Source organism: Biomphalaria glabrata, chromosome 10, assembly GCF_947242115.1.
Source record: "Biomphalaria glabrata chromosome 10, xgBioGlab47.1, whole genome shotgun sequence".
Classification (NCBI taxonomy): Eukaryota; Metazoa; Mollusca; class Gastropoda; family Planorbidae; genus Biomphalaria; species Biomphalaria glabrata.
The window spans coordinates 32,273,911-32,290,515 of NC_074720.1; the positions used below are offsets into that span (position 1 = coordinate 32,273,911).

Consider the following 16,605-nt stretch of genomic DNA (forward strand, 5'->3'; position numbering starts at 1 on the left):
ATAGTGTTGGAGCGTGTACTGTTTGTTTCACAAGTCTCAAATATTTCTTTAAAAAAATTATGTCTCAAGTCCATGCCTCCTTTACTTTGACTAACTCCTAGACTTCGGCTGACAATGGCAGCTGCCAGATTTTATAGTTTAAAAAAGGTCTAAAGGACAAGTGGATGACTGTGGTAGCAATATATCATAGCTATATTAAACTTTAAAGTATATCTGTTTAAAAAATGTAGAGTATTATTTTAAAATTATATTAGGAACAAATTTTAATCAAACTTCTATTTATTTAAATACATCAAATACTTCTGCATCGTTATACATTTACACATGAATTGTATAGACATATTTTTTTAGAATATTAGTTCAACTAATTTAATCTTTAGAATGTCCGTTCCCACTTTTTATTTATTATTAGTAAATATTTAAATAATTTGTCAGAGTCTGTCATTTGGAAAATATAACTAGTTGTAAGTGATCAAAAACTAACAAAATTCGCATATCGGGACAAATCCTAGCTCAATAGCAAATATCCAATTTTATAAGTTATATATTCTTTTAAAATGTTGGAATAAAACGTGAAATCTCCATTGTAACTATCTATTTCCATTTATCTATTCTTTGAAATAGTTATTTTAAATAGAGAGGGAAGGGCAGTGATACACTATTGACACACTCTCATAATGCCTACACAAACATCTACTTCATTCAGCTTTGTTCCCCACAATCCCCTGCTCTTTCTTCAGCTGACCGTGACGTTGTCCACTGCGACGGCGGTTGACTAACGCGGATAGAGAAAACAAAAGATTGTTGACATTCTTATCAGAGACACTCAGCACTTCAATCGCCATTATGGTCATCCTTGCGTAGCAAAAAATTCTTACAGCTGTCCAAACCTTGGTCGTCTGCTGACGTATGTACCCCCGAACAATGGCGTCTCCGAGTGTCATACACTGGTCAAAAACTTCAAAGACAATTAGGAAGGAGTGGCTAACCTGTAGCTTTCATAAATTCGACCAATCACAAAACATTTTACTAAAACACCCACAGGTATGTAGGAGGGGCTTACAGCCATCGGCTGACTATATCAACTTTTACAGTTCAAGTTACAGTACATTGTCTTAATCAAAATAGTGATCTCTCTTTGCGAACTTTAAGTGTTGTGGTTCTACATTGTTTGTGTTCTATTTCTTGGATTTAGTTTCGTACTGTTGGGATCTACATCATCATTTATTGTCTGATAACTCAATTCTGATCTATTCTACAATGTATCACTCGAAGAAAAAGAAAGACGGACTTCTAAGCTACCAAGACGATGCCTGCCATGTGTATGGCTTCGAGGTGGACAAACTACTTCAAGACAATCACCTGATCAAAGTTTTTCAAGTCAGATCCAAACAAGACCACAACGTCAAGAAAGTCATTAAAGCTTATTTCAAAGACAATACTGATGTTGACCAAATAACCACAAGGCAATTCATGGCAGAAATTTCAGTACTCACATAGGTCCACCATCCTTATGTTATGGGCATGGATACCATGGGTATCTTTCCTGGTTACTTCGCATACGTGATGCCATTGTACGAAACAGGAACTCTGACCGAGGCACTGCCGACCATGAATCAGGAAAAGAGTGATGAATACCTTGTGCAGCTGTGTGCAGGACTTAAATTTCTCCATAGACATAAAATCGCTCACAGAGACGTGAAAACGGACAACGTTTTGATCACAGCAAAAGAAAAGAGAGTGGTCATTGCTGATTTCGGTTTGTCTGAAATCTTGACCACTATTGATACGCCAGTGAGCACAATAAAAGGAACCCATATGTACATTTCCCCAGAACAGTTTATCCAGAAAGAATTTAACGCTTTTAAAGTAAGTGAAATGTTATATTTTCTTAATGTTCCTTAAGACTTAAGTACTTGAATCAATTAAACATTCGGTTTCAAACGAAACTATTTAAAACACAAGTTAATTACTTTAAATCTATGAGCTGTAATAAGTAAAATTGGTTTTCATCAGAGCTTTTGAACTTCAGATATTGCTATCTATCTATCTATCTATCTATCTATCTATCTATCTATCTATCTATCTATCTATCTATCTATCTATCTATCTATCTATCTATCTATCTATCTATCTATCTATCTATCTATCTATCTATCTATCTATCTATCTATCTATCTATCTATCTATCTATCTATCTATCTATCTATCTATATATCTATATATCTATATATCTATCTTTCTAATTCTATTAATTTTATTTATTATTTCAGTTATAAATATTTAATATAGTAGATTATTTATTTATTTAATTTGATCAAGTATGTCTTGTTTTGGACTGTAATTTTTTTTGAACTAAGCTACGCCTTTTCGGTTATGCATAAAAATGTAATTATTAAAAAAAACACTATGCATATAATAAATTTTACATGTTTTATCTTGATTTGAAATTTCTTAACCTGTATAATATCTTGATCAAGATCTGGTTCACTTTATACATATGTTGCTTTGATATACCATCAAAAAGACAAGGCAATGATTTCATACTCTCTGTATTGTTTTCTTTACAGTGTGATATGTACGCACTAGGAGTAGTCTACTGGTGTATGGTTTTCAAAGTGGATGTCTTTGATTTAAAGAGTACCGAACAAATGAAGGAATCAATCAATACTTTGTGTGATACTAGTATAGACTGGTAAGTCAAACATTCATATTTAATATTTGGTTATGACTTTTATTAATAAGTAAACATAAAAATCATCTTTAGAGATGTTCATGTGTCAGTTGAGATTCAAAAGTTAAAAATTGTCAATTTTGTTTTACTTTGAATGTTTAGCTTTTTACAATACTTCCATTGAAGCCAAATATTCTGAATGAGTGGGAACAATCTGGGTGGACACGGTTAAAAAAAAACGGTTGTAATGATTTTCCTAGAAATTTGACGATGGATATATGTCGTTGGTAAAAAAATACTTGCTATTTGGAAAATCTGGGATACATTTGAATGTTATGAATGTTTAAAGTAAATAAATAAATTTAAATTTGGCAAGAGGACAAGAAAATAAACTTTTCTTAAAAATAGTTTACGCTTTCGAGTGGTCCCGCATATAGACCCTATTCTTTCAATTTATTTTCAAGAACTTATTTCCGCATCGTCTTCTAAGTCTAGATCCACAGGTCTATTATTTGAATATTATAAACTTTTTAATTAGTTTTTCACCGTTGAAAGAGGTGGGAACAAAAAAGATGGGATAAAATATGTTTCATTTTTTTTTAAAACTGATATTTATTATTTATTTGTGATATTTATTATATCCTCTTTTTTCAATTTTTTAATTTCTTGCTTTCTTTTTTCAGGCTGGTTTTGACCAATCTTTTGGACCCTAGCCCTGTCGACAGGTTAACCTGTTACAATCTCCTATGCGTACTGGAGCAGCCTGAATATCGTTTTACAGACAGAATAGCCAGTCTTAGAGGTAATGGAAAAATATTCTATCAGTCTGTCATCAATGTTTAGTCTGTCCAGTGTCTGTCAGCAGCTTTTAAAAATTTTATTAACCTAACAAATTATTTTTCAAACCTTAAAATTCTCTTTGGATACCTGTTTAAAATGTCAATAACTTGCTTCTTTTTAATTTTTTTTTCCATTCTAAGTTTAAACGCAAATTTTTTTCTTTGTCTTCTGCAGAACAACGCTTTATTTAAATGTCAAGGTCAGTTCCTGTTGTCCAAACGAAAGACTGTTCTCTTTGCTTGAAGTAATCTGTGACGTCATAGCCAGGACTTGAAACTTAATTGTAATTTGTATATAATAAAATTCCTGTGCTACAGATGATCAATTATTCTAATAAAGTTTTCGTCTTAAAATTTTTATAATTTCTTTGTTTTCTTTCGTTTTGTTATTGTTGTTATTGTTCTTTAAAATACTTTTTTTTACTTTGAAAGTTTTTTTTTTTTAAATTGGATAAACATCTATTAATAACATAACAATAAAGTTTAGAAAAAACTTTTAACAATAGTATTTAATCATATTTGTAAGTATAACACAAATGTACGTAACACTGTATTAAAACATATGATTCATTGACAAATTATTGCTAGACAGATTACAAAGAAAATTATTCTTTGCACCAAAATAAAAGCTTATATTCTAAACAACTAAAGAACACATTTAATTCATTTATGAATATTTTAAAAATAAAATAACTTTTCACAAAGCTCGGAAATTGAACCTAATTTTATGCTAATACTAAAAACACATACTTTTGCATACATAATGCCTTTTTTTTCAGTTAATATTAATACTGCATTAACTAAAGGTTGATACAGTAAAGATAAAATATAAAAGTAATAAAGACGTCAATATCAGTAAAGTATACTATTGTTGGCGCACACCAACACGTGTGTGTATGTATAGTGCAAGGAAACATAAATATTTATTTTAAGCTTGACATAGCTTTATATATTAGCATTTATATGACATTAATTAATCATTTTAAAAAAGTATTAAATGAAAAATTATGTAAAATAATTCTTAAAGAGAAACAAAATATATAGCTAATTATAAAGTGATATGACTGTCTACCCCCCCCATCCCCCCCCACCCCCCGCTAACATATTTAAAAATGTAAATCTTGTACTCCAGTTTCCAATATGGTTATACTCTCCCTTTCTTTATTGCTATTATGTAGCAGCCATAAGTTGGTGAGGTGAATAGGTAGTTGGATGGTGTACTGGTTACATGACACCCTAGTTAGCTTTCTGTCATAGAAACAAGCTCTCAATCGTCTACCCAAGATATTATACATAATAATAATTATTACAATTATAGTAATGGACCAGAGGTTCTGAAATATTACAAAAATTCAATTATGAGTTCTCAATTGTAGTAGTAATAATATTGTGTTATTTATTTCATAGTTTGGGAGGAATAGTTTGGTACAGATATTTAATCAGTTGTCTAAGTAGTTTTTTTTTAATGCATAGTTTTTAAGTATTTAAATAAGAAGTTACTTCAGTGTAGTAGAATATGTCCACATTACCCCCCACACTATACTTCTTTGTGATTTACAGTACTTCACACAAACACACACACACAAAACTTAGTACATTAATCTTTTTTTTTAATTTAGCATTAAAAATGAAACAAAATGAATAAAAGCCTGTAGAAAATTGCAAGCATAAAAAGTTTTAGATAATAAAGTTTAATTTCAAATCATTTTTTTTTTTGAAGTTATGAACTGAGCAGTCTTCCCCAGTCATAACTCTCATCCCTCACCCTCACACAAAGAAATATACACAGATACATACACACACACTTGTTTTCTTTTGGTTCTTTATTGACGCGCTAAAATTTAAACAGACAATCATCTACGGTGTTCTACACCTACACCAACATAATAATCCATGTGTTAGAGACCCGGCGTTGACATTAAATGGTGTTCTCTACCATTGAACAAGAACTTCATTCAATGCATTACGTGGCTCGGAGACTCTTTATTTCAAATATCTACAACAGTTAAAATAAAAATATGTCGGCTGTGTGGGCTTTCAATGTCTATCAATAGTGTCCACTTCAAACTGTAGCTTTGATTCTTTTGCTGGACATTAGCCAAATAAATGATAGTATTGTCCAGAACATCTAGAGATTTCTATGACAACTTATATGAGTCAATGTTTAAAGATAAAGTAAAACAAAGAACAAGCGAAATAAAAAATTTCCATAGAAGAGGCTTATCTAAGGGGAAGAACTCCACAATTGCAACTGTTTCCTAAGAATGTAGACGTTATTTCGATTTTTAGATATAAGACAAAATAATTATTTTAAAAAAATTAAAAAATCAACTATTTTTTTCCAATTGATTCATGTTTTGTTAGTTACAATAAATAATTGTATAGTGTTTCAATCTGATCCGATAATGGCTGTGAGTGAAATAAAGCGTACAATTATTTAAGGAGACGAAACTCAATATATTTAACTACATCTGTGAATACTGAATAAATAATCTCACTTGTTGGTATCAAGCGTGACCTCCGTGAAGGCGCCGTATCATTGATTTATATATTGTCTAGGAAAGTGTTACCAAAACTGTGTTCCGCGAGGCCTGACTAGGTTTTCCACGAACTCTTGCAGTAGTCAATTACTATACCTACGCTTGATTTAACTCCATAGTAAATGCAATACAGAACAATGTTACAAAGACAGTTAGTGTGGAAACACAAACTCAAAATTGTCCACGAATAGGCTTGGTCATGCAGTTCAAAAGGCAGGTTTCAATATTTTTAGAAAGAATATCAGAAACTATGAACTACAAACTATCGACAATTAGAAAAAGAAGAGACGTTCTTGTGTCGAAAGTATTAGCGATACAGTTGTATTGTTCGACTAACAACTTGATATCACAGGATACGGAGATTTTTAAAAATCAACAGTTAACGTAATTCACTGTACTTCTCTGTAATTCACTATACTTCTTTGTGATTTACAGTACTTACTTCTTTGTAATTTACTGTACTTCTTTGTAATTTTCTGTACTTTTCTGTAATTCACTGTACTTCTCTAATTTACTGTAATTCTCAGTAATTCAATGTACTTCTCTGTAATTCACTGCATTTCTCTCTAATTCACAGTACTTCTCTGTAATTCTCTCTACCTCTCTGTAATTCACAGTACTTTTTATGTAATTCGATGTACTTTTCTGCATTTCATGGCAATGGACTGTAGCTTTCCATACTGAGCTCCCCAAAACTGTACTCAGCTCTACAAACTGAACTTGCACGTCTTCTCTCTGGCTTATATAATGCCCCCAAAAAGCTTCTGCAATAATGTAGGAAGCGTGGTCGCTTGAACATGGCTTGGCTTGGCTACCTAGAAAGGGGCTCGATGTTCGACACCCGACTCGGGCAGAGTTGCGTTTACTGAACGCCTAAAGGCAGCAAGGAAAACCAACTCCTATATACCACCCCCCCCCCCACTGGTCCACATATGAGATTGGTCCAAAAGCGTTCTGAGCATGCCATAAGCATGAAATTAGCGCTATATAAAAGCTATAATAATAATAATAATAAAAATAATGTAGAACCTTAACGAACTCAACATCGGGCCCCGAAGTGGTCCAACCAGGCAGGTAAAAATATGTAGATTTCAAAAACTTCCATAATAAAAGACAAATGACAGAGAAGAATGGAGAAAGAAGGTTGACAGATGTGGTGCGGTCCAGCAGACCAAAGGGTAGAAGATAGTGAATGTGAAGTTAAATGTGAACCTGGCCTAACTGATGTCATATAATGAATATCTAATTGATATAATTGTTTTGTAAAGAGGCCAACCTCTTATTCTGAACCTCAAGAATATAAATACGTAAAAAAAAACATCCTTTACTTAAGTGTTCTAGAGTTATGATGGAACACTGCACTGCAGTTCACGCGATAATATGAAAAACTACTTATTAATTGTTGTTTTAAATTATGTTCAACTTATATGCATACTAAATAACCTTTTTGTGTGTAAATGTAGTAGTTAGTATGACAGAACTTACTTAACTTAGCAATACAAATGCTAAAATACAAAATTTTGGCTAAAAATGTAAAACCATTTGCATAAATGTGTAAAATATAGGGTATATAGTCTTTGCACCTACTAGAGAGTCTCCCTTTTTTTGGTACTATTAACAGTGAATGGTTGTAAAAGTGGTGTATTTTTATGAAAAAAAACTGCTTGCATAAGTGATTTAAAAAATTACATTTTTGGCTTTTAGAAAAGAAAAAAAGGAGCCATTGCATCAGAACTTTGAATGGACTAAAATATTATGATGTCGGATTTTCACTATCTTTTCTAGTTCACGAGATCTAAACGGGATGGACAGACGGACAGACATTTCACACAAAACTAATAGCGTCTTTTCCCCATTCGGGGGCCGCTAAAAATATTTAACGCACAATAGGAATAGATGCATTTACGATGCTGTTTTACGATATGAAGTTCTAAGTCCACCCACATCTGATCGGTACCTAACATTACTTGGGGTAAGTAAAGGAAATTGGTCGTTGTGCAGGCCGCTTGACACCCTCGGACATAATAACAGATGACCTTTACATCATCAGACTTATAAATTGCAAAGTCTTACTTATCTAGTAAACAGTATAGTTCTAAATAATGTTAATTATATCGTAGATTAAAAAAAAAGTAATAGAAATAAAAGAAATTGGATAACAGTAGGCCTCATGTTTTAACCTTTTTTTGTTTTGTTCTAGTCCTGAAGATTTTCATTTCGTCCAAGCAGTAGAAAATTGTGTACATTAAAGATATTTTTATATTGTGCAGAAGTTGTTAAATCCTTTATAACAAAGAAACTTCCACAATGGACGTTAGGCCGCATTGAAAGAGTACTTGATTGCATAACAAATAACTTCTCTGTGATCTGTGGTACTCACACTCCTGTGACTTGGGATCATATACATGTTCAGACACTGTCGGGATCGATCCCATGATGTGGCTTCTTCATGGACGAAGTGGTTTTGTGATGTTTTTAGTAGTAGATTTTATGGATCGGATATTGCCCGCGGGTCGTAATTTGGGCATCATAAATCTATAATTTTTTTCTAGGTGGTACACAGAGATAAGATTAGACTAAAAAAATAAATTCCATTGTTTAAGTGCACTACGTCAGAGCACTATCGGTTCGGCCACTACTAATAAGTAATTCCTGCATTATTCCAGAATAACTGAAAACATGTCAGCAGTCCTTATGTAAACATACATAGAATGTCAAACATGAACAGAAGATTTGACTTGACAAGAAAAAAATATACATTCTAATGTCTAGGATTGAGAGGGGGGAATGGGAAGGGATGGACTGGAGACATAGTTGGCCACTGCTCAGTTTCAACGCGTCGGTTTGCTGTGGTCATAGAAGTGGTGGGCTGGGGTGGGATGCAGGGTCTGTCAAAACTTGGATGTAACACTGGCTGACGTCCACCACAACTCCACAAAAAAGATAAGAACAAAGAGTGGCTGAGATAAAAAGATGTCTTGCTTGTAATGGGTCACTCTAACGACACCATGTTGTTTTTTTTTCTAAAGTCATTGTCAATCTACGCTTGATATCTTTCAAGTACTAACGTGGTATGTACGTGTACTCCCCCTTCCCCTGCAACTATATCGTTTTAAATTAGTCAGCTCTATGTTTGTTCTAGTTTTAAAAAGTGAATTGAAGAGCTATTAGACGTAATTTTACACACAAAAAAATGAGGGGGGAAGGTTGTGAAATAAGATTTAAAATTAATTGAAAACACTTTTTGCTACAATGTATAACCGTATAGGCTTAGATCAGTGTTTCCCAAACTTTTGCCTTATAGGGACACTTTGCACATTCTGAGTATTTAGCGGGACACTTTGCTGATTACAGAGGTTAAATCACGTGGTAGCTTACTAGTTGAATTATTATTGTAGTTCTTCCTAATATATTAACCCTAGAAAAATATATATATGGCGCAAGAGTTTGTACACAACGTAAAGGAATGATAAGTCTTTTATTTTTGCAAGTCGGACGGACTAGAGTTACTCTACGTAATTTAAGAGGCGAATAAAAATAGGGGAGGTGGAACAAGTAGTATTGACCCGTCATTTAATAGCAGGGCCGGACTTGACCAATGTGATCAAGAAGTCATGGAAAGAGAACAAGCAGGCCCGGACTTAACCATTGTGGAGTACTATGCGAAACGGATTTCGCGGGGTCAATTTTGGGTAAGGAAGCGGATAAGAAGTGAAATTTAAGATTTCGTATTAGAAAATAAATTTGTCTTTGCATTTTATTCATTCTTTACTACCTAAAGAATTACATTACGAGCCTTGCGTGTAGCGAAGTCATACAGTATATCATAATAATTCTGTTTCCTACATAGATCACGCTCAGTAACAAGAATTATCAAATGTTTCAATCTATCTACGAGAATTGTTGACCTCAAGTAATTTTTCATTAGTTTGAGGCGCAAGAAGCTTCTTTCACCAGATTACACAAATACGGGTAATTCATAATGCCGTTTTTACTTATCGCGTGTAGGATTGGCGTTTTCCATATTGAATGACACTCCAAAATGACAATTTTGTCAATATATTTCATGAGATTTGTAAGAGTTTTCAATAGATTTAAAATACTTTCCGGAGATTTTCAGGACATTTTTTCGTATACTTTGCAATTTCAGGAGATTTCCAGGAGCTCCTGGTAAATCAGGAGACCGCGGGAAATCTGTTATATGTTTTAAAAGGGTTTAATTTAATACTTTTTACACTTAGAATTAGTGCTGGTCCTATGAAAGTACGGGGTCCACTGCGGACACATAGGTTGATGTGTCCCCCAACTAATGGCAGGTACCCACAGGAGTTTGGAGTACTCAGAGGCGCACTAAGGATCCAGAACTTACAATTCACAGTCTTCACCAGGATTCGAATCCAAAACTCTGGTTCAGAAACCAGGTGCTTTACATATCCGTTACCAAAATTCCATCATGTATGTAGTACTAACATGGATATAGTACTAACATGTATTTAGTACTATAATGTATATAGTACTAACATGTATATAGTACTATCATGTATATAGTAGCCTACTTTCTGTAATATTAACTCTTATATTTATAACACCATATATAAAATCACTCAACTTAGAGACACTCAGGACATAAGACTAAAAATTTAAGCAGTGTTAATAAAAAATTATACAAAATAAAATGTATTATTGTTTACATGGGAGTAGCCGAAAGGGGTGTATTAAAATATTAATCAGCTTTTTTTTCTTAAAAATATATATAAACTGTCAAATTTCTAGGAAAATCGTTAGAGCCGTTTTTGAAATCAATGTCTACCACACTCCACTACAGAAAATTTTCCAATCCAAGCTAATAAAAAAAATATTATGTATATTTTATTGATACATTTCTGAGACTACCCTCTCCAACCCTTTACTAACTCACAAACACACATACATAAACTTCTAGTTTACTTTGATACTCCGTAAACACAAACAAATCATTCGCTTGAACAATAAAGAAATCAACATGACAGAGAACCGGCGTAGACTATCGCGGTGTCAAGAGGAGCCGAACAATTGCTTCATTAGCTACAGAGCGTCAAAGCGCTATCGGTTCGGCCACTCCTATTGCTTTCATTCTTGTCCAGCCTAAATAAAAACGTGTCAGATGTCCTTAAGTAAACATATACTGTCCACTTCAAACAATAGATTCACTGAAATTCCTTACTGCGCAAAAGGTTAAAGAAATGAAAGCCAGTTCCAACAACTTTCTGTCACAAATCACATGACAAAGAAAAGGCCCCAAATTATTGAGGGGGAGGAGCTTCATTGGCAAATAAATTAAAAGGATATATTCATTTTTTAAAATCTTCTTAAGACACTTGTTTTACTTCTAAAAATCTCATCATACGATCAGCTTGTGTTCAAATCATTTCTTCTCTCAATATTTACAACTTGTGTTTAATTAAAACGGATCTTGTTCGTTATATATTTCTATTTATTTCGACTCTGCTTCTATTCACGATGTTGACCAGTAAAGGAAAAGTCTTCAAAATGGAAGAGTATCAAAAAGATGTCTGTGAAGTCTATGATTTTCAGATAGAGAAAGTCATAAAGGATCGTTACCCTACCAAAGTTGTACAAGTTCACAAAAGACTCGATCCCAACAGAAAGTGGGCAGTAAAAATGTGTTACAAAGACAAGACACAGAAAGGTATTTCGGCGGAACGTCAGTTCTTGACAGAAGTTGGACTACTGGCAGGGCTTAAACATCCCTTCATCATGTGCCTGGACAGCGTCGCGTCATTTCCGAATTACTTCTGCTTCGTCATGCCATTCTACGAGCAGGGCACACTGACCAAGGCGCTGCCAACGATGACGCATGAGTTGAGAGATGAATGTCTGGTGCAGCTTTGCTGTGGAATCAAGTTTCTTCATGACAGAGGAGTCGCTCACAGAGACCTGAAATCTGACAACATTTTAATTACCAACCAAAAGAATGTAGTCATTGCTGATTTTGGTTTAGCCGACCACGTCTGGCCATCTGAGCCTTTAGTTGCCGGGAGAAAAGGAACAATAATGCACATATCTCCTGAGCAGGACAACAAGACCTTTGACTGCTTTAAGGTAAGTCTACTTGAAGTTTTTAAAAGTATGTCATTAGGAGTACTGAGTTAGTAGTAAATTTTAACCATTACAGTTCGTAAACTTTTTTTTTACGTATGGCGCTTGAATCTCTTACCTACTGAATAGTTTACTTCTATCATTTTTTCCTAGTTGTAAAGGGTTAAACTCTGGCATAAATATCCAACCTGAAATTTATACACGTTATTTAAACACGAAAAAAACGCTAGAGACATTCGATGAAATCTGATCCTGCTTTCTGCAAAAGTTTTTTTTTTTTTAATAAACTATTTTATTTTATTATAATTTTTGTACTCAATACACAAGGGAAATAAAACTGAAACAAGTTCTACTGAAATGCAATTACAATGTAAAAAAAGTTCAAGTACATTTAACCAAACCTAAGTAGATAAATGAAAAAGTTTGAATGATTAAACCTACTAGCATTCTTTACCTTTCTTATACATGTATAGATAATCTCATTTTGATAAGCTAATGTTTAGGTACTGAAACCAAAGAGAGCATTGTCCAATCTGGAAGTTTATATAAAATATCTTCACTATATTGTTTCAAAGCGTTGTTTATGACACAATTAATCCATAAGATCTGAACACATTTTTTTTTGCATAGCCCTTAAAACATACACAAACACATACACACACACATAGAGGTAGATAGAGAGGGGGGGGGGAATTGAACATTTTGAAAGAAAAACGGATATAGAAATACAAAAAATATGGAACCAAGTTTATTTTCTAGCTGTTTAAACCTATCAACACACAATCTTAGAATAACTAATGGTGTATATAGGTGCAAAATAATCGTCGAAATATTTTTAAAATTAAAATTATTTAGTCAGCATTAAATAAATGCAGTAATGTTTTTGTTTTGTTATTGTAGTGTGACATGTACTCACTTGGAGTAGTCTACTGGTGTATGTTGTGCATGGTAGATGTGATAGACCTGAAGCCCAAGGAGCCACTACTTACGATAGTTTTACGAACATTCTTCCTACCAGATATCGACAGGTGAGTCAAAACATCGACATTGATTTTGTATACTTAGTGAATAGCAATTTTCTATGTCCAATGTCACTGTAACAAAGATTTTTCATTTAAACAAGAAAATATGGATAGTAAAAGAAAACATGACTAAGAAATAATGAAAATTAGAAATTAAAAAAAATATTTGAATATTTGGCATGTGTAGAACTCTAATAATAAAATGTAACTTTATGATCTTATTTTCAGGGACATTTTGTCATGTCTTTTGGAAGCTGATCCTACCAAGCGATTTTCAGTCCTGAGTCTGATCAATTTACTGAACCGCTCAATACGTTTTAAACATAGAATTGAAATGCTTAGAGGTAATCAATCTGTCTATTTGTTTATTGTCAAAATATATTGGACATTTGTTTTAATATAATGTAAAACTAATTTCAAAAGTAAAAAAAAAAATAAAAAAATTAACAATCTTTCTGTTTGTCTCTTCCAAATTTTTTCTCTCTGTTTGTCTGTCTATATGTCTGTCTGTTATCTTGTATAAACTTTTCTATTTTTCTCAAAGTACTACTTGATTGTATTTTTTCTCTACAGACATTGGTTTGCTGTAATTGTCAAGTTCTGTGTTTTTCTTGCTAAAGTCTATGAGTTCAAAAAAGGATTTTATCATGATAGTTGTTCCTAAATCTTGTACACAATAAATATCTAATGTTCTGTACCAAAAGAAACCATTTATACTTAGATAGAAATTCATAAATACGTCACGCTTTCACACAGGCAAAAACATAGACACATATACTTTACGACACATACATTGGCATATATACATTGTCACACATAGTCTTCCACATGTGCAGCAAATCTCAGTGATTGATACCCTTCGTGGCTCAGATAGACTTGTAGACATGCAACAATATTTAAATCATTGCATGCATACACAATTTTTACACACACACACTCACCCTTACGAATATATAAGACCTTAAATTGTTTTAAATGAGGAACATCAACATTAGTTTATTATGTCTTTTTAAAATTGTATTTTAAATTCTTAATGAAGCTTTTTTTTTTACTTAAAGACAAGTTAAACTTATGGTTAAAATTAATAAGAATCACGGGAAATAATGAAACTAATTATTAACTTTTGAGTCATTTGTCTTTGATGTGTCAAAGTCATAAAAACTTGAATCCTCTAACTGAACAGAGTTTACATTTTTAAGTTTAATCTTTATTTAACTCGTATTTTGCGACTAATTTCTATTCTAAGCAATGTGTCTATTTTTGGGGGGAAGATGTTAGGCTATACAATTATCTTTCTCTTATTTCATAGATAAATGTAATATATTTATAAAAAAAAACAACAACAGTGTCTTATATTTTGGGGAACAAAATACATCACAAAATCTTTTTGTCTGTTTGTTTTACATGTGTCATCTCTTTTGTTTTCTCTCTGTGTGATTCTGTAGTTGTAAAATGGATGCAATAATTTCATGTTAAATTTTTTACATGTGTTAAAACTGTTATATTATATCTTTACATTATAAATGTGTCTGTGACTGAGATAGCTTCTACATGTTAAATGAATGAATTAAATATAAATGAAACTTAAATCTTTTCTTCATTTCATTGTGCCTTAAAAAGTTTTCATGTTGTTATTGATTAGTTGTTGTTCTAATAGATGTGATGTATTTAGGACACAAAAATTGTGAAACAAAAATGAATGATTAAACTCTACATTCAAAATGTTTTTTAACAAACAATCTGAAAAATATATGGTCTACGATTTAATTTTCTCTCATTTCCACTCAAAGACAATATCAATGCATATCTGTTCTCCTTTGATTGTACACATCGGTGTCTTTGAAGTTAATATAAGTTACAATATTTATTATTTAACTTGTAAATGTCTTTAAATTCAAATATATCACAATTAGGCTCTTAAGATTACACTAAAGCAGAGGTGGGCAACATATGAACAGCAGGCCAAATGAGGCCCACTGTAGCGTTTTCTGCGGCCCGAGAATAGCTACAGAATTTATGAGTGCCCACAGAGTATACATATTAAAATTCATATATAGTAAAAAGAGGTAATTTAAAATATCTATATAAATTATTAAAACTTCTCATTCTTATGATGAGGAGATTAAAAACGTTGTCTATACAGCCATTCTAAGATAAATTAAGTACACAAAGTTTATTGTAATAGGCAATATGTCATGACATTTAGTCAAAGGCGCAAACTCGGGCCAGCATTTATTCAATGCTATGAAGATCTGTGTTGAAAGTCCTGGGTTGGTATGCAACAAGATGGCAAGCTTAACAACTGATGAAACCGTGTTTTGACTGAGAATAACATTAAGTTGTTAATAAAATGAAATAGCAATATCCCAATCATAAACTCTTACATTTGCATGTAAAATTTGCGCAAAGCTGCTTTTAATATTAAAAATATCATTGACTCAATTATCACAGTGATCAAACTAATGGTAGCTTAGTGCCTTAAACACTGGCGGGTTCCGAGAAGTAGGGGAAAGTGGGGTAATATGAGATACTTAACTTGTAAAATTTAAAAAAAAAAGTTATATATTCCAACTAGCTACCAATATTAAAAATGATCAACTACACATTAAAGAATATTTCTACCAAACATCAGGCCTTTTAATTAGAAACTTATGAAGATATTTTAATTTTAAATTTGTAAGTTGGTATCCACCCTGTGGGGGTAACATGGGATACTTGAGCTCTGCCATTAAAACTTTAAGAAATAAACAACACAAAAATGATTTTTTAAAAGACAAAATAAAATAAAACATTTTTATTAAAGAATGGAAATAATTTTAATAAAAAAAAATATATTTAATCAACCTCCACACACAAGTCACACTCAAAAATACTGGAATCTTCCCCAGCACATTCAGTGTGGGCCCATTTACTACAAGCTACACACTGAACCCATTGTTCTCCATCTGTATCTTCCGAGAACAGGCCATTGCAATATATACAAAGAGTGTCATCATCACCTAGGTTGGATGATTTGCCTTTTGATTTATTTCCTTTGTGTTTATTTGGGACACATTTAGAAGTGGACGGCTCACATAGTGTCTGTTTATATGGTGAGCTCGTCAAAACAGCGGTACATCCTTTGCGCCGCCCTTTCGCTCACAATGTGCCACCGGAAAAGGACTAATGTCAGCTGGTCCCCAGGATTTGTTAAGAGGTTCCTGGTTACCAAGTTCCAAATTGGAACAGCTGGATGTCGATGGTAAATCCATCGCAGAGTTCATTTGTTGCTCCTGAATTTCATTTGATGCTACCTTTATATCTGTCGTCTCTTCTGCCTTGAATTCCCAGTCTTGAAAAATGTCTCTATTGACAGGCCAGATGCCTGTCTTTCGAAGCCATTAACCGCTGTGGCAAGGCTGGCAGCACGAAGGTAGGCTTTGGCGAAAATG

The 16,605-nt window shown here is 32.9% G+C and overlaps 2 protein-coding genes across 2 annotated transcripts; both read left to right on the forward strand.

Annotated features, from left to right (window-relative positions):
* Window positions 1–1,566: 1,566 nt before the first annotated feature.
* On the forward strand, window positions 1,567–3,517 carry LOC129928545 (serine/threonine-protein kinase PDIK1L-like). Its single transcript, XM_056043179.1, has 3 exons — window positions 1,567–1,869; window positions 2,571–2,695; window positions 3,358–3,517. Exons 1-3 carry the CDS (start codon window positions 1,567–1,569, stop codon window positions 3,515–3,517), a joined length of 588 nt encoding a protein of 195 aa, XP_055899154.1.
* Window positions 3,518–11,552: 8,035 nt separating this feature from the next.
* LOC106062469 (calcium-dependent protein kinase 1-like) lies at window positions 11,553–13,764 on the forward strand. Its single transcript, XM_056043180.1, has 4 exons — window positions 11,553–12,155; window positions 13,053–13,180; window positions 13,403–13,518; window positions 13,748–13,764. Exons 1-4 carry the CDS (start codon window positions 11,553–11,555, stop codon window positions 13,762–13,764), a joined length of 864 nt encoding a protein of 287 aa, XP_055899155.1.
* The last annotated feature ends 2,841 nt before the right edge of the window (window positions 13,765–16,605 follow it).